This window comes from Orbicella franksi, chromosome 6 (assembly GCF_964199315.1).
Source record: "Orbicella franksi chromosome 6, jaOrbFran1.1, whole genome shotgun sequence".
NCBI lineage: Eukaryota > Metazoa > Cnidaria > Anthozoa > Scleractinia > Merulinidae > Orbicella > Orbicella franksi.
Genome location: NC_138150.1, coordinates 23,087,811 through 23,110,483, shown reverse-complemented (window position 1 = coordinate 23,110,483; position 22,673 = coordinate 23,087,811). Strand labels below are relative to the sequence as shown.

The 22,673-nt window shown below is 37.6% G+C and overlaps 2 protein-coding genes and 1 long non-coding RNA gene across 7 annotated transcripts in view; 2 read left to right on the top strand and 1 right to left on the bottom strand.

Moving 5' to 3' along the window:
• Window positions 1–22,673, top strand: part of LOC145491344 (uncharacterized) — a 515,242-nt gene that overhangs the window by 397,513 nt on the left and 95,056 nt on the right. The gene's annotated exons all lie outside the window — the stretch shown is intronic.
• Window positions 4,408–10,902, bottom strand: LOC145491408 (uncharacterized). 4 transcript variants are annotated; one of them, XR_014049826.1, is made up of 3 exons: window positions 10,815–10,885; window positions 6,093–6,189; window positions 4,468–4,988 (listed from the first exon to the last, which is right to left on the bottom strand). It is a non-coding gene; the product is annotated as an uncharacterized LOC145491408 (long non-coding RNA). The 4 variants fall into 4 exon arrangements; XR_014049824.1 differs by having other exon boundaries at window positions 4,408–6,189; XR_014049823.1 differs by lacking the exon at window positions 6,093–6,189 and having other exon boundaries at window positions 4,533–4,988; window positions 10,815–10,902.
• LOC145491403 (uncharacterized) lies at window positions 15,185–21,642 on the top strand. Of its 2 annotated transcripts, none has more exons than XM_081470594.1 (3): window positions 15,185–15,259; window positions 19,845–20,126; window positions 21,599–21,642. In XM_081470594.1, exons 1-3 carry the CDS (start codon window positions 15,217–15,219, stop codon window positions 21,625–21,627), a joined length of 354 nt encoding a protein of 117 aa, XP_081326720.1. In that variant the 5' UTR covers window positions 15,185–15,216; the 3' UTR covers window positions 21,628–21,642. The 2 variants fall into 2 exon arrangements, with proteins under 2 accessions (XP_081326720.1, XP_081326719.1); XM_081470593.1 differs by lacking the exon at window positions 21,599–21,642 and adding an exon at window positions 20,345–20,521.

Here is a 22,673-nt window from a genome sequence, read left to right as displayed (position 1 = left end):
GTTGTTGTTAACATTATAGGCTATTGCACTTAGTGTTATCACCGAATCACGAACAATAAGAACAAAAACTCGGAACAACACCAGTTTTGACTATGTGTAAAATCCGCCATTCGATGACAGAAGGCTCTCCATTATTTTCCTTCAAAACAATACTAAATTGTTCTCTTTTGCTAACAGTTTTGCTTCAAAAGTCGAAGAAATGTGCCTGCAACATATTTCTATCCTCAGTATGGAAGGACACGGACCTGACGGTTTGCAAATAGAAGAAAATCTTCCCCAATCGAAACGCCATTTTTTCGCTTTGTGAAACGAGGTGCGCGGCAACGTTTAAACCGGATGTGACGTCACTTTTTGTTTGGTGATCCAGTACAAAAATTTCAGGAGTCTTCTGCCCCCGCCCCTGGCCCCGCCCCTGGTCTGGATTTATGAAAACGGTGTTATGTACGGGTCCGCAAATGATCCCAGGACCGCAAATGATCCCGGACCGCAAATGATCCCCAAATTGGACCGCAAATGATCCCGGACCGGAAATGATCCCGGACCGGAAATGATCCCCGATAGGGACCGCAAATGATCCCGACTAAAAAATAAGGAATGGCATGGATAGTGGGATAGTGTGGATAGGGAATATCGATGTTTTTATTAAAGCCATCTTATAATTATAATGGCTTACAACTTGCTTTTTTTCATACTTTCGACTAAATTTTGTTGCTAACTACGATGTTATGAATATCACCACACAATCATCAAAGCACGACTTGGCTTGCATTTCTTTGCAATTCTCAGTAAAATTATCAGTCGGTGTTATATCTTATCAGTCATTAACGCACTACTTGTCTAAAGTTTTAAACTAAAAACCATGAAGCAACTATTAAGGAAGTCGCGGTCACCTGAGTAGACCCACAAGCCCACAACGCTTCATCACTCTGTAAAACACCTGGTGTGTAGTAATGGAAATTTGAACAAATTTATTTTGTAATTTTTCCTTGGTCGTATTTTGGCTTTAATTCCTCGGAAATGACTACTTGAGTATTCTAAGAAGCTAAAATTCCAAGCTATAGTTATGAAGTTCAGTTTCATAACCAAGCAAGGCCAAGGCTTGCGCTTCGTTTTGACAAATTAGCTGTTTGACAGATGTTTGATACTATCGCCACCGGGATCTCGAGAATATTTACAAGTATGTGTTTTTCTAAGACTTGTAATTCAATAGATCGTCTTCACGTGACGTGTTTTTATCCTCATCAAGCATAAGAAGCGCTATATTTATATCTGTTTACAATAAGCGTGCTTCGTTTAGAAACCAGAGCATTTTGAATTTTAGGGTTATGGAGGTTGCGTGACTCAAGGCTACGATCGAGTTTGTTGAAAAATATGTACTTATCTCACGATTTTGAGCCTTTTTAGAAGTTACAGCATTAGGAAAAGTGCTTATGTAAATGCTTGTTTGTTTAGTACTGAAAATCAGTCGCCTAGAAAGCCAAAGTAAGTTCCAGATGTTTACACTATATTCCGGCCGCCATATTGGTGTACCACGGATGTACACCAACATGGCGTTTTCTTACTCCCAGACAGGGCTCCTTAAATTTCTGGGAAACACTTACCACGAATTTCTGAAGTTTGGGGAAACGCACAGGCCTAAAACTTGGAGAAGTGTCTTATTTAGTTATCTTCTATAGCGTGACATCACAATTTCTTAGCTTTTTCCATTGGTTGGTTTTCGATTTATTTTTTTTATTGCGTGACAATGAAAACGATCTGTACCGTTCGAAGAACAAAACGGCAACTGTGGAATATTTTTTTGTAAAATGATAGCCTGCGTAGCAAGCGTTTCTGTGGGGTTCGGGAGCAAAGAATTACAGCGCGAAAAATGGAGCGAGTAAAAGAGGGGGGAGGGGGACGGGAAGGAAGGAAACCCCTCTCCCACCCCCCTCTTTCTTTTTTTTGGTTCTCGCCCCATTTTCCGCGAAGACAAAACACTAAAAATCCCGTTCCTCGGTCTTTCTTTGCTTCCAAACCCCGCGGAAACGCTTGCTACGCAGGCTAGTAAAATGATAAAACATATTTTTTAGTTCATAATTTTTGTACATGTTCTCACCTTCCTCTGATATAAATCCATGCCATTCCTTATTTTTTGATCGGGATCATTTGCGGTCCAATTTGGGGATCATTTCCGGTCCGGGATCATTTGCGGTTCAATTTGGGGATCATTTGCGGTCCGGGATCATTTGCGGTCCTGGGATCATTTGCGGACCCGTACAGTTAAAGACTGAATCAGGTGTTTTTTGATTTATTTGTTTTTTTCATTTCTTTGTTTGTTTGTTTGTTTTTTTCAGGGGCGGGGGAGAACACTCTGCAACGCCTGGCACTTTTTTTGTGTTTGGATCATCCACCAAAAAGTGACGTCACATCCGGTAAAAAAGCGGGCTGAGCGGCAAAATCAAATTTGAATGCGACATAATCGTTCTCTCAGTAAGTAAAATGGTTATATTTCGTAATCGGCGGGATATTTCTAACGTTTTATTTGGCCATGAGAAATAAAATTTTGTCGTCTTTCTCGTCATATCGTTTGATTGAGGAAAAGAACGATTATTTATTCAAAAACACGCTGTTTTGAAGGCGTGTGTTTTTACGAAATGTCGTCGTTTCTTCTTCGCTGAATTCCACAGGAGCCATCGTTTGCGTGGAAATAATGATTTGTAGGTAAGTTGCACTCAATTCAAATATCCTATTCTCTTAGGTAGGTATTACACTAAGAGAAAAGCGCTGTGTCAGTTTTCTAGACGTGGGAGAACCTATTTAACAGAAGCCCATTTTTCAAATTTTCTCTTGACAAACACTTGAGAGTAACGTAGAGGTGTTAATCGTATCACACTGTAAGAATAGACCCACACACATAACGCGGCGGAACTTTCCTGCTGATCGACACTAACGCAAATTCATGTTCTTGCTTGTGACTCAAACTGGTGTTATAAATTCTGTTACGACTGGTTAAGAACCTTGAACAAGTAATCTTAACTTTTCCCTTGGCAATTCCTTAATTGGTAAACGCTTCCTTAAACATAGGCAGGCCGTGAACCCCTTAAAAATAAACAAGATATTCTTATGGGCGATTTAGTAATTTGGGCATCTCATGTGTTTTTCAGTTATAATCTAATTTATTTTTCCGTTTCAACAGTGTTGAGTGTCAGCGACACTATAAAGTTTCAATACTCCCCCCCCCCCCCCCCTCGGATCCTGTGAGGTCAAGCATGCATGCACCTTTCATTTCTTCAATTCCTTTCATTTGCCTTGTTTGCTGACCAAGTTCCTTATCTTTTAATACCTAACTATCATACTTGCAGCTTATTTTGAAAGGTTACTCACACATTTTGCCTTATTTTGAATGTGCTTTCTCTATATAAGCTTACATCAAGACATTTCAGTCCCAGGGAATGACAGAACACTAGCAATTCTGACAATTCTCTCTCATAGAGTTCAATTATTTTAATTCATCACACTTTCAATGTGCGATCTTAACAAACTGTTTGCAAACAGTAATGAAATATCATGCCCCAACACCCAGCCATAAAAGGAAGTCTGGGAACAGGTAGTAGCAACAATGACACTGCCAGGCTGGTGAATGTTACAAGCTATTATGAACTCATGTCTGACAATGATGAGTGACCATGAAACATGGTGCGTTGGAACTGAACACCCAGACTGCGAGTGACATTGCTAGTGTTAGTGTTGTGAAAGTGATTGCTAGCTAGTAGTGTCTGTGAACTTGGACCAGACCAGAAAAGACAAGGTTCAATACCAGAAGTTGACTGAGAGTAACAAGTTTGTACTCAAAAACTGAAGCTGCCTAATCAGACCAGTCTTAAAGTCAGCTTCATCGCAACTTGTCAAGAGTTCCTGAATTGTGTATGTGGGAGGACTCCATGTAATGACATATATGGGGAAGCTCTGCTCAAAAGTTTTCAGGCTTCAGATATAACTATTAAAGGGTAAGGGATTTCTGACAAGTTGATTTCAGGCGTATGAAAGGGTACGGAAATCTTTCTTTTACGCATTTCCCTTTTTCTGGTTCTAAAATGTTGTTGATAATCTCTCATTTACTCTCCTGAGCCAGAATGAGGGGATTCTGATAAATTGTTCTAAGAGATATTTTAAAACTTCTCTCTACAGGTTTAGAAAAGGGATACAGTATTAAGAGGCTGGACTTTGAGATGGAGCTTCCCCATTAAGAACTATGTAGAATACCTCCCCCACCACCCCTCCTTGTGTAACATGGATGTTCAAATTGTTTTCTGGAAAAAAGCAATTACCGGTAAAAAACAAAACAGTACCAATTTAAGGGATTGTGTGATTAACAATGTAAGTTCCCATTTGTATTTTGAATTAAAATGGGCCTAATGTTGTCCACAACAGTATAAAATAACCATACTTTGCGGCTTCATAGAGACTCAATCTGATAATGAAAACATTACTTTTATATTTCCCCTTCCTTTGTACCTTGTGATATTTTTAGGGAAATTCTCAAAAAGACCCTCTCCCAAAGAAAATAAAATATATAAATAAAAATAACTTTTCTTTAAACTTGAAAATGATCTCCGCAATAAAAATGTCATTTTTATGGCTCTTTATCATCTTGAAGTGTGTTGTGAAGAAACTGCTTATTAGGAAAATATAAATGTTCAACAGAAAAAATGAACAGAAAAAAACAACAAACTCTTCTTTCAGAGGAGCTCCTATATTTTATAATTTTTGTAAACCTCTTACAGAATGCAACTTTTGGTTAGGTTGCACTTCACTGTCAAGGAAGAAATCACACCAGAGAGGCTTTGTATCTTTATTATGATTTGCATTATCAGTAAAAAAAATTCACACTTGGACAGGTCCACTGACACTCTTACATGTATGTTAAAGATGGGAAAAAACAGGTTCAGCATCATCTAAATCAAGGGATTGTATGCCAGTGTGGAATGTATATGCCAGGAGGTAACCACCTAAGAAAATACAAACACTAAAATTAAAATTAAACAACAACTGAGAACTTTTAGAGACCTCCATCAGTCACAAAAAGACCAAGAACCAGATCTTTTCAGTTTAACAAATTGACATCAGTTTTTCATGCATCTGTCTTGAACATTATTGATCATGAATTCTGCTGTGGATCCACGGGGCGATAGGATACACTCATCCGCAAACACAGGAAAAACTGACATCAATTTGTTTTTTTAAAATAACAAACTCATTGCCAAATTGTATGCTCTCGCTCATTGACACGCCTCTTAAATTATAAATTTATGTGCCTACAGGTCCGCTTATTGATGATGAAAATTAGCCAATGAACGCACAACAATTTCTACAGTTATCGTAAAAAGTATAATTTTTCTTAGTAATGACTATTTTGTTAGTAAGAGTTTCAGAGGAAAAGTCCAGTGTAAAAATGTTATCTCAACAGAAACAAATAATTTAGTTTAACAAGAGGAATTCAGAAGAACACTGATTAAGAAGAGAAATAAAGTGCATCTCTTGTTTGCATTTCTCTTGTGGGTATTTGCTCATTTACCTGACGTATGAAAAACAAGATATAATGTATAATTTTTACCTCTGCTGTAAATTTTTTAAACCAGTTGTTTTCACTTTCAGAGTGGTTCTTAAAAAGAATCACAAGCACACCACCCACCCCCTCAGTCCCTATTCCTACCCTACAACAGTACAGCCAGGATCCCATATCAACACCCCAACATAACCCACCATAATACTCCCATACTACAATAAAATCTTTTTTTATTATTTTGTACAGACATACCTAGATTAAACCATCAGATCTCTGACCTTTTGGTCCACTTCATCTCCACTACGCCACGAGAGCAATCAGTGCAAATTTATTTATATTTGTTGGTCTAATTTATTATTGCTCTCAGATTTCCCCTTCCCCTTTGACGAAATTAAATTGGTTTAAAAAAATAAACTGCTGTAAACTAATTAAAGCAGAGATAGAAATTGAGCCATAAAATTACTACAATTTTGGTATGAGGATATTAAAATAGCTATAAGTTATTAATATCCATATGTTCTATTGTAAAGAAAGTGTAACTACTTACCGGTAAATTGAACTTCATTGTCAGAGAAAAAAACCTAAAAACATCTAAACGCAGGTCAGTGAAGACATTGCCAGTTTTGCTTTTGCCAACAACCACTCTGCCTCAAAAATACAGAAGATAATGACAAAATCAATAACAAAACCAACCTCTGTTAATTCAATAACCACACCGAATTCCCCTCCAAAATTCTCTTCGTCTTACAGTAAAATCTTGGCAACAGCATAAATTCAACTCAATGCTTTAACATGCTTCTCTCATTAAACTTTTACCCCTTGAGAGGTGTATCACATAGAATTTGACAAAAGATTAAACATAGGCACGCAAGGCGTGCAAGAGTTATTTTTTTGTGAACTATAAGTCTCGGAGATAGCAGCATTCATGGAACTGTTTACAGTAATGATTTGGTTGATTTGACAAGTTTTTTGGTTGCGATGTACAGCAAGAAAGAAACTGGGAGTTTATGATGTACATACAATGTTACATCGGTAATGGTAAGATAACTAAATAGTAAGTCATAAAATGTTTGACTGAAGAAACTACAGTAATCTGACACGTCTCCAGATTAATGCAGATACCATCTTATTTTCTAACAGGCAATTTTATTCGTTCTTTGACACAACTCACACTGTGATTGGTCGGACACTCGCACATGCATAACTCCCTCACTCACCGATCACGTAGCCCTTCCCCCCGGCGGGGGGACTCCCTTATATGGGCTATATAGATCTGTGCGGCCCTGAAGGGTATGGTTTTTCAGCAGTTTTGGTCATAAATAGGGTATCGATTTTAGCTGATTTTGGCCATTTTGGTCATAAATAGGGTATGGTTTTTGCACTCTAGCCTTGATATGGGTATGCTTTAAGAAGAAGCCACTTTTTCATCATTATCGAAAAGAAAATCAACAAAAGCCCTTCACAAATTTATATGTTTATTTTATACGAGTCGTAAGTTTACCCTTTTTACACAACACTACTTCACCAAAAATTGAAAGAAAGAGAAAAAAAACCTCTCTGGCACGTTGAAAGTCTGATTTAATTAAATTGCACTTTAACTTGGTGCCACACAGTCTTCAAAGAACATTTGAACAGTTTTCATACTTTTTACCTTTAAAAAATATTGGACTGAAAAGAATGTCATAAAATACCCATCAAATAAAAATATTAAACTGCTACTGCAGAGACATAAAAACCGTCCAGAAATGAAAGCTTCTTTTTTGTTTAATATCCTGGGAACAATAGCCGATAACTTGTAAGCTCTAATTGAATTTACTCCCATATGAAAAACAAAAGTGTCGAGTTACCATTTGTAACTAAAAATAGCAAACATCTCGTGGGAACAAGTGGTGACGATTCGTCAGCTCTAATTGAATTTACCACCTTGTGAAAAACAAGAGTGTCAAATTACCCATTGTAACTAAAAAATAAAAATATCTCGTTATATTTGCATGCAATAAGAACAAAGCAATCGTTACCTGCACTTACTATTGTAAACGTTAGAACTGCTTCAAATCTAAATAGTCTCGTCTCCTCTAAAACATGTCCTAAGAACTAGAACCGACGATTCATGACCTCTAATTGAAATAATCCCCTTTGAAAAACAAAATTATCAAGTTACCCTTTGTAATTAAAAATAAAAATATCTCGTGCCATTTGCCTACTACTAACTCATGAACTGCTTCAAAACTCAAGATTCATCTCGTTCATAACTAGCCACCATTACACTGAAAATTATGCACTCTAAAACAACCCAATGTACGTATGTAATTGTCACACTCCCCTCCAAAGCGGACTAAAAATCGCAAACCGGCAACATACACGTCACTCTCTATTTTTCAATTACCAAAGTCCTTGTGTTTTTACATACCTTGTGTTTCTCACGTACCATTTACCTTTACAACAAGAAATTTGATTGGCTGTTCATAGTAGATCCAATCTGATTGGTGTGACATACATACATCTCACACTCACTCACTCACTCACTCACTCACTCACCCATTGACCCGTCCATAACATACCTGACGTGCCGACTAAGAGGTATTTTTTTTACAAAAAAATAACTCAAAAATGCTGTTAAACTTTTGCAAATATCTGCATCATGTGTAAAATATGCAAATGAGGTGACTGATGATGTCATACACTCAACCCAATATTACATCAAGTTGGTAGGCTTATAGTTCTACTGGAAACACACCTATGGCTATTAAAATTATACACAGCCTGTATTTTCCCATGGCAACTCACTCTTTTCTAGTCCCCTCTAGCCTCAACTTCGACCTTATAATATTAATATCCTTGCTGAATCGTGCAGATGAGGCACCATTGACAAATACCAAAATGGAAAGCCAAAGGTGGCCAGAAAAGCCTATATCGGAGAAGGTTGAAACCCAGTATGTTGCCATGGTAACAAAACTGTTAAGCTCATATTATGGAGGACATCTGCACATTTCATCATAATAGCACTTTTAAAGCACTGTCCCTAGGAGCCTATGGTCCCTTGTATCTGGACAATAGTTCGAAACTTGTCTGGGGGACTGGATGATCTAAATGGTAGGTGGGAGACTCCCAGAACATTGAAGAGAGTTGCAAGAAAGATTGTAAAACTAGCTCCTTGCGGGCACTCATTAGACACTAACACTACTAACATGACTGAGTTTGGACAATATATATATTGTTTTTTTGGATACATGTAAACAATGTACTGTTACTGATCATACAAGAGGTACCTTGCTACTGAGTTAAGTCTTAATGTGTGTATTTAAAGGAGAAGGTCACTCCAAAAATGTATATTTTTTGTCAATGCTATATGAAAACCTTGCACTTTAAGGTTAGCTACTCACAGAAGTTTCAGCCTCTAAAGTGCAGGTTTTCCTTATGAAGTTCACCTGCAAAGAAGCCCACAATTTGAACATTGTTGCCACAATTTCAAACAGTACTCAGCAGCCAGGTCCCATTTTCATGTCCTAATGGCTTCCGACAGTTTTTGCTGTGTGCCAGGATTCCAGTGTCTTTCTTATACAGCTTTCTTAATCTTACGCTGGAATCCTGGCACACAGCAAAAACTGTCGAGGCTGACAACTATTTGTGCCCTCTGCTGGGAGAATATAACACTCTTTTAAACAAACGTTAATTTTACACTTTTAGCATTCTCACATTCTTTCACACGTATTCTATTTAATATATGCCATTCGCTTGTTATATTCAAAATTCTTAGGTCTGTTTTATCATTTCATTTTTGTCCATCGAAGACAGCAGACTGGCTGTTGAAAGCTCACAATTTTAAACAATTTTACCAGAAAACGTTTTTTACCTCTTATAATGAATCCTGGTATCGGATCTTCAATATTTTAAGCAAACAATCACTTTAAGATCAAACCAAGCTAGAATTTTCATTTTTTCTTTATGAGATGGAAGGTAGATGACATTTAAACATTGATCACATAATGAACAAAAGTCCTGTCGCTACAGAGCTACATTGTACCCCCACCAGATTAACAGAAGATGAGGTGCTGAAAACAGATCTTTGGAAGAACTAAAAAAAGCTGTGTAAACAACCACCAGAGGCCTGTGTTCCCACAGCATCTCTTGTTGAGTTAATTTTATATAGAACATAACTTTAAAGTCTCAAAATGGTTCAATTATGTAATTATGAAGTCCTACAAGTATGAGAATTTCAGATTGTATGATTGCAACCAAGTATGAAGTTTGATAGAGAAACAATGGTAAATCTTACAATTCTACTTAACAATATTATTGAACTGCGAGCTCAAGATTCCCATCAGGTGATAATATGGTTGATACAGCCTCAAACTATCACCTCGAAGAAGTCTGGACATCATAGTCCAATTCTTGAAAAGGAAGACAGAAGATGTTCTCTATTTTATTATTAATAGATAATAATTTAGAGGTTAAAGCTAATTACAAGATAAAATCTGAATTCTATCCAGCATTTAATTATGAACCACTTTACAGTACCCGGGAGGGGGGGGGGGTACTCCCAGAAAAAAACCCCAAAACCCTTACTCTATTGATCACCAAAATCTGAGATTTTGCGTACCCTATTTATGCCCAGACCAAAAATTTGACAACCTATTTACAACTGTTGCCACTGACACAGTTGCCCTAAACATAAGTTTTGAAGCCCTTTTGTTTATGGTCTTATCAATAATGATGAAAAAGTAGTTTCTTCTAAACAAAATTACCCAATTCAAGACTACAGTAGAGTACAAAACCCATACCCTATTTAAGACCAAAGTGGCCAAAATCGAGACCCTATTTATGACCAAAACGGCTGAAAAACCCTACCCTTTGGGGCCACACACACCTATATAGTGCATATAAGGGAGTAACCTTTACCCCGCTGCTCCGGGTCACAGTAGAAGTGGGTACCTGTCAAAAGTGGGAGTTAAGTTTAGAGGTAAGGATATACCATACCATTGGGAGGTAACCCTAAACAGGCCAACCCCCTCTTTTTGAACTGCCCAAAGAAGTTGATTCCCTGGCCGACATTGCAGTTGAGACAATACAGAGGAATGTACAATTATTAACCACTGGATGACTGAAGGAAAGTTCTACTCATCTGGACTGCTTCATCCCTTTGCTGATCTTTTCGGGAAAATCTGATATCCCCAAAGTACGCATTTACAATGAACTCTAGCTCTCAACATAGATTATTTCTTACAGAGAAAAAAGTATTCAACAAGAGATACGGAAATAGGATACTAACCTTGAGTAGACGATTTTCCACCACACGCACGTGGATACAGAGCTTCAACTGTGTTCACTTTTAGAAAAAACCGGCTTCTGTTAAACATGTTCCCATAGTACACAGTGCAAACTATGGCCAGCAATGCTTCATCCAGGTTGTTGTTAACATTATAGGCTATTGCACTTAGTGTTATCACCGAATCACGAACAATAAGAACCAAAAGTCGGAACAACCCCAGTTTTGCAAATGTGTAAAATCCGCCATTCGATGACAGAAGGCTCTCCGTTATTTTCCTTCAAAACAATACTAAACTGTTTTCTTTTGCCGAAAGTTCTGCTTAAAAAGTCGAAGAAATGTGCCTACAACATCTTTCTATCCTCAGTATGAAAGGACACGAACCTGATGGTTTGCAAATAGAGGAAAAACTTCCCCAATCGAAACGCCATTTTTTTTGCTTTGTGAAACGAGCTGCGCGGCGCAGTTTAAACCGGATGTGACGTCACTTTTTGGTGGATGATCCAGATACCCAAATTTCAGGAGTCTTCTGCCCCGCCCCTGGTTTTTTTTTTCTGCTTTCGCTATGACAGCAGCTTGTAAATCTTACCTAGCATGAAATGTAGAAACTCCTTGCTACATGTTTCATTTATTTAGGTATTTTTTGTTATTATTTATCGACCCCCCCCCCCTTCCCCTTTTCAATTTGCGTTAAGTTTAGCGCAGGCTACACTCGTCTGAATTCAGTTCGCGCGGTGACTCTGACAAGGAGCGACAGATTAGCGTTCTGTATTTGCTGTCTAAAGGAAGTCTGCCCGAGGACATCATTAAGTCCAATGAAGGCTCAAGTCTAACGATTTGCTGGTAAGCGTCGTCCATTATCGTACGTGAGGCGGGCCTGAGGAGATGTGTGAACTGTACGGGTCACATTTAGTCCCGTAACAGAAGGCCGTTTGCCCTGTGGCGATAATGTTGTGCTTGCTTTAGACAGCAAAAATCTTTAGCCACATCAATTTAGGGCTTAGACGTGCAATGGACTAGACATTTCTAGCTGCTGTTGGCGTCATTTGCTTTGAACTTTGATGTAGCTAAAAATCTGTTGAAATCTGGATGTGCCATTCCGCCCTGGACAAAATTTAGGCCTCACGGAATGGTATGCAGTACATCAGCAGGAAAAAATTTATGACATGCGCAGTCGAACGGTTTCTCGGAAACACTTGCTCCAGTCAAATTATTGTAAACTTCTTGGCTGAATATCGTCTTCCAACGCGAAGTTTTTGGCCCATAGACGTGAAAAGAAGGAAGAATGGGGCACAGCTGAAAGTTCTACCGTTTTAATTTTTTCTCTTTCGTCGCGTAAGTGGCAGAAATACGTATTTTTTTACTTTTTTGCCGTCCTCAGCGGGCAGAGGCGGTGATATCGAAAAACCGAAACGGTGAAATTCGAGATTTGCCTTCTAGTTTCCTGGATAATGAAGGTCTAGAGGCCTAGACTGATTGCTCTTGAAGTTATTTCAACTTTTTCCCCGCGCGCCCAAGATATTGTAGTGGAATAAATATCGAATGCACTAAGCGCACGGAGACAGCTTGGGAGATGTTAAATTCGAGGCTACGAGAGGTGAGTTCACGCTCCATTCTTTCAGGTAAATGCAAATAGTTACCCCCTGCTAGTATTGATTAGTAAGCCACAAAAACTGTTTGGTATTCCAGTAATGATTTTTTTCCAACATAATAGGCACTTTCATTTTTAATGATCTGAATAAAGGTGGTCTTGTTTAGACATCCCGCTGTTGATAATATTTTCACGAAATTTTGGAAGGGAATTAAATTATTCAGTCTATTGTGCGTTTTATCAGGTACATCAGGTTTTAATAAACACTGCTCTGCTTTACATTCCACTATATTAAGTTACTTTCGATTCCTTTCAACCTTGTTACTGTGAAAATTATGCGGCTTACTTATCATGCTAGTTTTAAACAACTGCCCCATATGAATGATAATGAAAAACAATTATGTATGTTCAAATTCATTGTAAACTGCCGACTGTACAACTTTACAGCAATCATGCATTATAATCACTCAGAAGTATTTTTATATTCACATTCACTGTAAACTGCTGACTGTACAACTCTACAGTAATCATGTATTACATTATAATCACTCAGAAGTATTTTGATATTTATGATCACTATTATTTACACTGCAATAATTTGTATTTTACAAATAGCTAAGACCCCTCGCAAACTAATTACTTTACCTGAATCTCAGATAGAACATAGTTGAAGCACATTTATTTAGTATGAAATTCTTACAACTGAAAATAATCTTTTTACAAAAATACATTTTTAGAAAGAGCCACCCCATATTTGACTTTCATTCTTCTTGCATAGGTAACTGGGTGGTATTCATGTCCAAAGTGGATGGAAGATCAATGTTCAAAGACTGTACAATGTTGTCAAACTGTTACTAAGGACATATGCCCTGGGTTTATTGATCTCTGGGCACCAGTTGTGGACACCTACAATGTGCTGCTCTTCGCCAGCTTTGTTGGAGTCATCACTCAATACATGGAAATCATATTGGCTACTTGCAAATCTTTTGCATAATATCAGTTTATTGGCCTCCCCCTATAGGATATATCAGTCTGCCAGTGTGGATGGCAAGACAACAACATTTGTTGGGGGGCTACAGTTGAATAAAATAGTGAAAATTAGATGTAATGCAATGGGTGCCTTTTGGCTAGAAAGCAAACATGCATGCTGTAAACATCTCATGCAGGCCATAAACATGACTGTTCTATGATTTGTTCCATTTTTGCCGTGAGAAAATGTATCCACAAGGGAATACCTAGGTTTCTTTACATTTTCATCATTTTCCTTTAATTGTCTTTTCAGCTTTGTGGAAGCAGATTTTGTTCCTCGTAGTTTGTTACCGACTTGTTTCGTTTTCAATTCAGTAGACTTCAAAGTTCTTTCATGCTTCTTTGCTTCACTTTGTAACTTCAAGACATCTTTCCTTAGGTCATTGTTAATTCTTCTCAAAAATACTGTAAATATGAAAATGCAATTATTAAAAACTGTTCCTTACTATGATAAATAGGGCCTTACAAGTTTTATGAGAGTACAAACTTGTATTTTGTGTTATTTAAATAATAAATTTAAGAATAGAAAAACTAAAGTATACAGTGTATTTGTGTGGATTTCTGAAAGTTACTGTTTCCTCAGCGGTCCGCTTATATCGAGTCGAGATGTTGACTTGCTAATTTACAAAACGAAAGGCAGGCAAACCCTTTGGGGGAAAATACATTCTCACAAAATTTACGACTAGACTAAAATTTGTCGATCGCTTTTGGTTAAAAGGCTGGTTTTTTTTTAACATGAACCTACGAAAGTACCTGAAGTACTGGCGTAATATAAAATTAAAAATTAACCTAAATATCTATCTAATTTTGAACATTTTGCAATGGTTCGAGCAAGCAGACTTTTTCAAAAGAGCATTTAGCTGCGATTCAAATCTTGTTTACTGCGTACCCAGCTATGAAGGAACCTTTTTTTTGTGAAGTGCTGATATCCAGTCCAGAGTATGTTATTAAATTTTTGTCTGCCACGGAACTCAACGTCCAACTCGATCGCCAAAATCGCCGCTTCAAGTTTGGTATTTTGACACAGCCGTGTCCTGTGACCATACCATTTAGTTTGCTTCATTTTACAAACTTTTTAAAACTATTTTCCTTTTAAGTATTCCTTGACCCCTTGTGGTGGTAATATATTATTACGTTAAATAAGTTTGAATTTAAAAATTTTAATGACAACATCGAAAATCGCATTAATTGACATCGCCACGAATTTTTAATGTGTTTGTGGGAAAGCGGCTTTTACTGGCAATTCAAAAACTTTAAGAACCACTTTTTAGGAGATTTATAGACGGCTTGATGACTACTTGAGCAGACACTCACCTATACTTCGTCGTAGAGTTTGTATTGTCCTCTTCAGGCCGGCACTTTCACACTGTAGGCGTTTACAGCCTCGCTCGAGTTTGTCGATTTTTTCCTCGCTCGACAGGTTTTTCAATTCTACTCGGACACTGCTTGCAGCTATTTTTTTCACGTGTTCATTGGTAATTTAATTCTTTCTTCCTCTTTACTGACGGTTGATTTAACCGGGAAAAATGACTGCCGTGAACTCTTTTTCGTCCCATCAGCTCGACATTTTGTTGCAATTTTAAAATAATTTGCTTGAGTGAGCTTGAATGTAAACATTAGCGAGTTGAGCCCGCGTATCCCTAAGAACAGCAGTTTCCCAAAAGAAAGTACTCTGCGCATGTCTCAAAAAATTGGGCATCAGGGGTCCAAGGGGGAGGATACCGTTCCGTGAGGCCTAAAATATAATTGCAGTACATCCGGGACATTGCTATTTGCGAGCAAAACATGGCGACGAGGAGAGAGAAGAACATGAGTTCAAGCGGTGATCGTGAGTAGAATTTCCTTGTTTCATCAATTTTAGGCGTTCTCGGCTTTAGCTAAGTATCAGAACTGTCTGTGATTCGCTAGCGCGGAAGAAATTTATTTGCGTGGCTTCCGGGCGATAATTGACGTAACGACGACATGTTGAGTGTTCGCTTACTGCTAACTGTGGCCTAGTTTGTTTGAATTTCAATCGATTCTCGATGTAGGAAGCTCTTGTTCAGTCCATTTAGGACGATGCAGGCCTTTAGAAAGCAATAGATTGGCTCTCCGCCGCGGTTTTGATATCTGTACGTTCGTGTTGATTTAGACTCGAATTTCATGTTAAAAGCACTCTTAATTAAATTGTACAATTCATGATTCAACGAAAAGACGGTGAATTTAGTCTTCCTGGCCTCAAAAGGCATACAGGAGAGTTATTTGCTGCTATTTGAGCTACGATAAGCCTCGTGGAAAGCTAGCTCTAGGACAGAAGGAAAGTCAAATTCTATGGCTATGTTTTTGCGAATCCGGTCAGATATTGAGATGAAATGTCACGTAACGGCTACTTTTTGGCTGAAATATAGAGGTAAATAACCGATTCCACTGCTTACCATGCTCTTGTTAGCTTGACTGGCTAATTTAACCCACACTAAAGACATAGTGAGGTCATTTTCGTGAAATCGCAGAGGTTAAGCCTAGGGGTGGCGAATGGTAAAATCCGAGACTTGCCGAGACGCCGAGACCGTTGTTTAAAAATTCGAGACCGAGACCTTAACGATTTCGGAAAAACTCCGAGCGAGAGACGTGAGATTCATGGGCTCTTGGTCGCTTGAAACTGGATCTCATTTAGGGAACCGGTCAAAACTATTGTACAATCAATAACTTGTAGTTTACCTTATTACATGAAATTTTTGCGACACGTTAATTTCGTGAATTTCGTAATTTAAAAAAAATTGTGAAATTTAAGTGATGCGAAAATTAAATGTCACGAAATTAACATGACGCAAAAATTAAGTGACTCACATTAAATCAATAATTAAATTGCGACTTTATTACCATTATGCACGTTTATAACAATCATTTTGAACTATTCTGTGGTAATGTTCTGGCCCTCTTCATCACTACTTCTTTCTGCCTCCACTCCAGTAGCACTTCTTTTGTACAATCCTCAAACTGTCCATTTACTGGCTCCTTGTAGTGCTGTTCCACTAGTTGCTTAAACCTTTCAATTGCTTCAACGTTCTTGGTAGATGCCTCCATTCTTACTGTCGCCCCTGGAAAAGAAGGGCTACCACCTGTTGATCCGTTTCAAGACATTTACGCAAACAGTTAAACAGCATCAGTCGTGAAACTAAACGGCAACAGTTTCTCTTTGGAGTCTGCAGAAAGGAATATTTAATGTACATGGATAATGAGGTCAACTGACCACTAAAAACGTGACTTGAATATTCAAGTATGCACTACAAAACGTGCCTTGTAGACACTGAGAACATCTTTCTTGTTACTGTTTACATAATCAGTTGCGTTTTTGTTTATTTGGACATTGTTGATTAAGTTGTTTGATCAAATTCAGGGACATGTTAAATAACATTGACAAAGAAATAAGTGTCTCACTCAAAAACACAAAATTAAAGTGAGTCAAAATGAAAAATTTTTGCAAAATTGCAAAATTAAGGTGTCACGAAATATGCGACCCTCAAAATCGCGAAATTAATGTGTCGCGAAAATTTCATGTAATAAGGTATTTGAACTACCAAAATAGCAGTCACAGATAAACGTCAACTATTTAGTTATGCATTAACATTTCGACCTTTTTACGGCCTATCATGACCCGACTTTCAGCTACTTTTGAGGTCACGCAGTGTCATCAACTTCCGGTCAGCTAGCTTCAAACATCTCATAGCTTCTCATCGGCGATCATCTGTTAGTCTCTCGAGCTTACTACGCGATCTAACTTCAGCTACTAAATATTGTTTGACCCTCCGTACTGGTTGATATAACACGTTATGGACGAGGAGAGGGTGGAGGACAAGAAACAGCGAAAAAGCAAATGTAAGTATATTGTTAACTTTGTAATTATTCATACATGATTGTTCATGAAGATGCCCGGGCTTATTATTCCCGTGTCTCCAGAAAAAAAGATGTATCTGGACTAGCTCTTGCTATTTGTAAGCATCGATTAAGGAGGTCTACATATGCATTTGCTTGTGTGTTTGAAAGGCTTTTACTCTGAAACTGTATTAGCTTGTATTTTAACTGCGCAATGGAAGACTCATGAAGCATCATAGTGACTGGCTGTCATGGCGTGAACAAATTCACCGACAAATTATTTTCTTGCACAGGCCACCTGTGTGAGTAACCTGGTAAAACAATAATTTCGACCGCGAAATGGATAAAAACCTAGGCTCAATACTGGAACAGGTTTGACTAGTGTTTGTAAACTTTTGTAGACGAGCAGGCAGCACCACTGAAAATAAGCAGATGGCTGCGAAAAGACTGCATCGTTTGTTCAACCGACAGGTCTGTGTGCTAAGGGAAGCTCGCCGTATGTAAAATGTGGTATAAAAGTAAAGTACTTCACTTGTCAAGTGGCTGAACATGTAAGGACGAGGAGTTTGATGCACGTTAATCCCTACTGAGCATTTTGTATAGTTCCCTGACAGTTGGCAGGTACCCATTTATACTCCTGGGTAGACAGAGGCACTGTGAAAGGGGTGATCTGCACCGTTTACAAGGTTCTTTATAATTGGCCAAACGAAACAATAAAAAAATTAACAACAGGTTAACAACACAAACAATACCCCTAGCCCAAAGAACAAAAGAGTTGCAGATTTAAACAAGAATGAATCAAAATAGAGGTTCTAAAGAGGTGCAGGTCAACTGCTGTGAAAGTAAAGTGTTTAGCTTGCTCTAGAAGGCGACACGGCGCCTGACTCACGAATGTGTAATAAACCATTCATTTAAAACCTGTTTGATGTGATATCAGTGACTTCATTTGTTATTTTAATGCTGGGCATTTATCATCAAAATTTTTTCTGGCCTACAAATGATACAAAATTCCCAGTTTTTCTCAGATTTTCCCAAAAATTCCAACCTATTCTCAAAAAATCCTACAAATTCCAAGTTATTCTCAGAAATTCCTAGGAATTTTTGGGAATTTTAAGGAATTTTCAAGGTGAGTATATTTCAGTTGGAATTCCTAGGAATTCCTAGGAATTCCAAGTCAGCTCCACGTAAACTTGGAATTCCTAGGAATTCCTAGGAATTCCAAGTCCGAATTACCGTGAAAATTCACACCTTAGATTCCTAGGAATTCCTAGGAATTTTTTCCTAGGAATTCTTAGGAAATTCCTAGGAATTCCTAGGAATTCTTAAAGTTATCTCACAAGGGTAATACCACAAAGGAGGAGGAGAACAAAACGTTGGATTACCAAACACATCGTAGGAACACTACGTAATGTAAGTAAAGTAAATTAAAGTAAGCATGCAGTTAGTCGTTTTCTTTAAGACGTCTTATTTAGAGGTTATATCTACATATGTATTTTCTGCGACCTGACCAGAAGTTCTCCAGGTGACATAGTGCTTCTTTATTGCGAAGACCATTACAGTAAAATATTGTGTTTGTTTTGCGAAATGGTATTCTACAATAGCTTAGAATACACCGTCTTAGACACACCGGTATATTCCAGACTACAATCACACGTCTTTATGCTAACCACTTATAAAATCTAAATCGAGTTACTTGAATTCTTTGACTTAACTGGCTAAAAATACAGTCCACCGACCATGTTTTCATGCGATTTCAGCATCAAAGCGTGCGCATAGTTATTGTCAGCGGAAACCTGATCAAATGAGTATGCACGCGGACTGAGTGAATATAACAAGAGAAGCAAAGGTAAAGAAAAGTAAAAGTTCTGTATTTGCAGCCGTTTGCGTAAACGCCATGCTTAATCTCAGCAACACTAACTCTGCTCGCCCAATGCGATACCTCCCCGGAGAACCTCTGCTAAAAAAGCAAATCCGAGACTCCGAGACCCTGCGAAAAAAATTCGAGACTCCGAGCCCGAAAGAAACACATGAAAAACAAGACTTTGTGACTCGTCAGAAAAGCTTCCGAGATTTCGAGATCAGGTCAAAAATTTCCGAGATCTACGATTTTCTGGGTACCATTCACCACCCCTAAGCCTGTCTAAATTAGTGCCGCGGCGAGCCAAATGATCAATGTAAGCTCTAATTTAGCTTTGTTTGGCTCGTTCGACTCATTTGCAGCAACTTCAAAGGCTTGTATTAAGGCATGGTATGGACTCTATTAAGAGTACACGAGGTAGATAGCACTCTCGGTACGACATGGCCATATTTATGTATATTTTCTAACCGATTTTCCAAAAACATGCCCGCTATTTTGTTGCAAAGTCTTTCACACGGTTTTCATAAATTCAGTCATATATAGGCAGGTTTTTACTGAAAGTTATCTCTGAACATTACTGGGGTGTCTTTGATACAATACTTAAGAAAGGAAGCCCTCATTCTAAAGCATTGTGAGTGACAACTAAAGCATTGTGAGTGACAACAACAACAATTTATTTGTACTGAATTATTTCTTTTTGTAGTACCGGTAAAACACGGCACACCACCATTAGATGAATTAGAAGAATTAGGTGCTGAAATTGCGGAACAGTGGATAAAGCTTGGACGTCGCTTAGATGTCGATGATGCAAAACTTCAAGAAATAAATCGAGGTCATGACCAACTGTCTGAAAAGGGATACCACATGTTAAAGCACTGGAGACAAAAGGAAGGTTTAGCTGCAACATACCAAGCTTTGTGTGATGGGTTAAATCATAAACTAGTTCAGCGACAAGACTTGGCAGTGAAGTTCTGTTACATTAATGGTAATTGCAATTTTCTACATTATGAAAGTAATTGTTAGTACACTGGTCTAATGGGCTTCAGTTTGTAGGCTGGATCAAGCAGGCTGGGTTTATAATCTGGGTGGGGTGATTGTGCTGACAACTTCTTAGGAACACAGAACAAATTTGTTTACATTTGAAGTTGTGAACCTTGTTCAATCAACTACACGTATCATGCTTTTGATATTTCCTGTTCACAGGGTACAGTGTGATGTTATATGATATTACCTGCATATCAACTGGTGTGAATTTTAATGGATATTTCTTGCGTGTACTTGTGAAATGAAGTAGAGCAAATGTATGGACAGCTTGCTTCTGTAGAAAGAGTTGAATGTCAGTTCATACGTAAATTTAAGTCTGATTTTCACTGTTGTGTCATTCTATAGTGCAAATTAACATTGATAGTATGGTAAACAAAACTGTCTTTCTAACACTAGATAAAGGTTTTTATACAAGACCCAGATGAATTAAACCACCATATAATAAACTCTGCTTTGATATGAAAAACATTGAACTTCCATTATTCAATTGATTTTCTGTGATAAGTGTGATGCTTGGTTTATGATTTAATGATTGATTGAATAAACATTCAATTATTGGACATTTAATGTGTTTGACTGGCAAATTGTTTGAATGAATTAGATTGTGATATGATTTATTGCCAGACCCAAATGAAATCAATCAAATGATTGAAGTTCACTAATGAGAGATTACTGAATGTTTCATTAAATGTGCTGAGGATAAGCTTAAATAGATTTGAATAGTTGTGGCATGTTTTAATGAGCCTGAAAGGTGAATCAAAATACAATCTGTAGAACATGCAGTAAAGCTTACCTCTAACAAGAGATTTTGTTATTACCTAACTGATTTTAACTGGTGACTCATAAACTGACCAAAACTGCAGGCCTTGAGGGAGCTTAATGGTCGTGGCAGCATTTGTGACTTCATCACCTTTTGATCATCAGCTGATAAACTGGGGAAGCCTTTCAAACCTGCAAAAGTTCCTCTAAAAAGAGAAAAAATTGATCTACCCTCCTGCATCATAGACATTTTGAGTAGAAAAAATTGACCACTTTCCTTATTGTTTTGGTGCAATTTTTTTAAAGAAAGCTAAAGACCAACAAAGATGGCAAATTAGAGAAAACAAATAGAAAATGGGTAAAGGTAAAAGAAAATGATACTCTACAGTGTTTTAACTTTTTCTAAGTCAAAGTTTGCCTTTTGGGCATGCCCAAGTGGAAAACTAAACTATTGGCCTCAAAGTGAAAGAGAAAGTTAGTTAGATAGATGTCATGCCGATCTATAAATATCTTTCCCCAGTTTGTTTTGTCTTCTGTAATAGTTTTGTTCCATCACTTTGGGCCTGCGTGCTGATCATTGTATTTCCGATGAATAATTAGCCAATAAGAAGTCTTTTGACTTTGCCTGAGGCAAATTTATATTTACATTTTCAGTTAGATGGAAGGATTCCGGGTCCTCATGACTAATACTTTCAGATGTTAAATCCTTGGATTTTGCTTTTGTCAGGAGGTGACCTGGAATAGCAAAAATAACTTGGTAATGATGAAGGAATGAAGTTTTCTTCAATGAATATTTGTGCTGAAAGATCAGAAAGATGGGACTTGCCCTTTCTCATCTAAAAGATTTTCAATTCTTTTAATGCCTTTCGTAAAGCATCCCTTCCAGAAAAAAGTTTTACCTTCAATGCAAATTTCCTCATAATTAAATAAGATTGTATCTCTCACATCCCATCCATAAAGAGTCTTCAGTTCATGAAAATACAGGAGGATGTCCTTGTAAAATAGGGGCAAATTTTCAAAGTCCTCTACATGTCAAAAGAAAGCGAAGTCCTCCATAAGTTTTTAAAAAATGATCTGGAGCAAATTTCCAATTTGATTGGCTATTTTGCAACAATCTCAGAATCCATGCTAACCTTAACGCTTTCATCATTGTTACGAAGTCTGTCATACGCAGCTCACTGTTTTCATAATCCTGGTATAATCCCTCTCTTTTTATTTTGTCGCTTTTATTTTTCCACAGAAAAGAAAACAGCCTTCTCTTGACATTGCTGGCAATATTGTTTGGTACACTGATGTTTGAAACTGAATATATTAAAGATGATATCCCAAATGCCTTGATTATCATGGTTTGACCAAATCTCGTGATCTCCATATATCTAACTTTGCTTGCAGTTTATTTATCTTTAGGTTGAAATTCATTTCATTGTTTTTCTTTTCGTGGTAGGAAAAGTAAATATCCAAAATTCTAGTTGGGCTACTAACCCATTTTAAATGTAACTACTTGCTCTAATTATTTGCCCATTTCCACAGCCACATACTTTAGTTTTCTTTATATTAAACTTAAGACCAGAAACTGCACCAAAATCTGCTGCAATTTACAATCCTTTTTCCACAGAAGACAGATTGGCACAAAAAAGGTTGGCATTTCCAGAGAATTGACTGACTTTAATTTCCTTTTCAAACACAGAAATTCCTTGGAAATCAATACTTTGACCCAAGTTTTTTAGAC

Coding starts and splice junctions, on each gene's coding strand:
- LOC145491403 (XM_081470593.1), top strand. CDS start 15,217: ATGGCGACGAGGAGAGAGAAGAACATGAGTTCAAGCGGTGATC. Junction 15,260..19,844: donor CATGAGTTCAAGCGGTGATC/GTGAGTAGAATT, acceptor TTCTTTTTGTAG/TACCGGTAAAACACGGCACA. Junction 20,127..20,344: donor GAAGTTCTGTTACATTAATG/GTAATTGCAATT, acceptor TCCTGTTCACAG/GGTACAGTGTGATGTTATAT.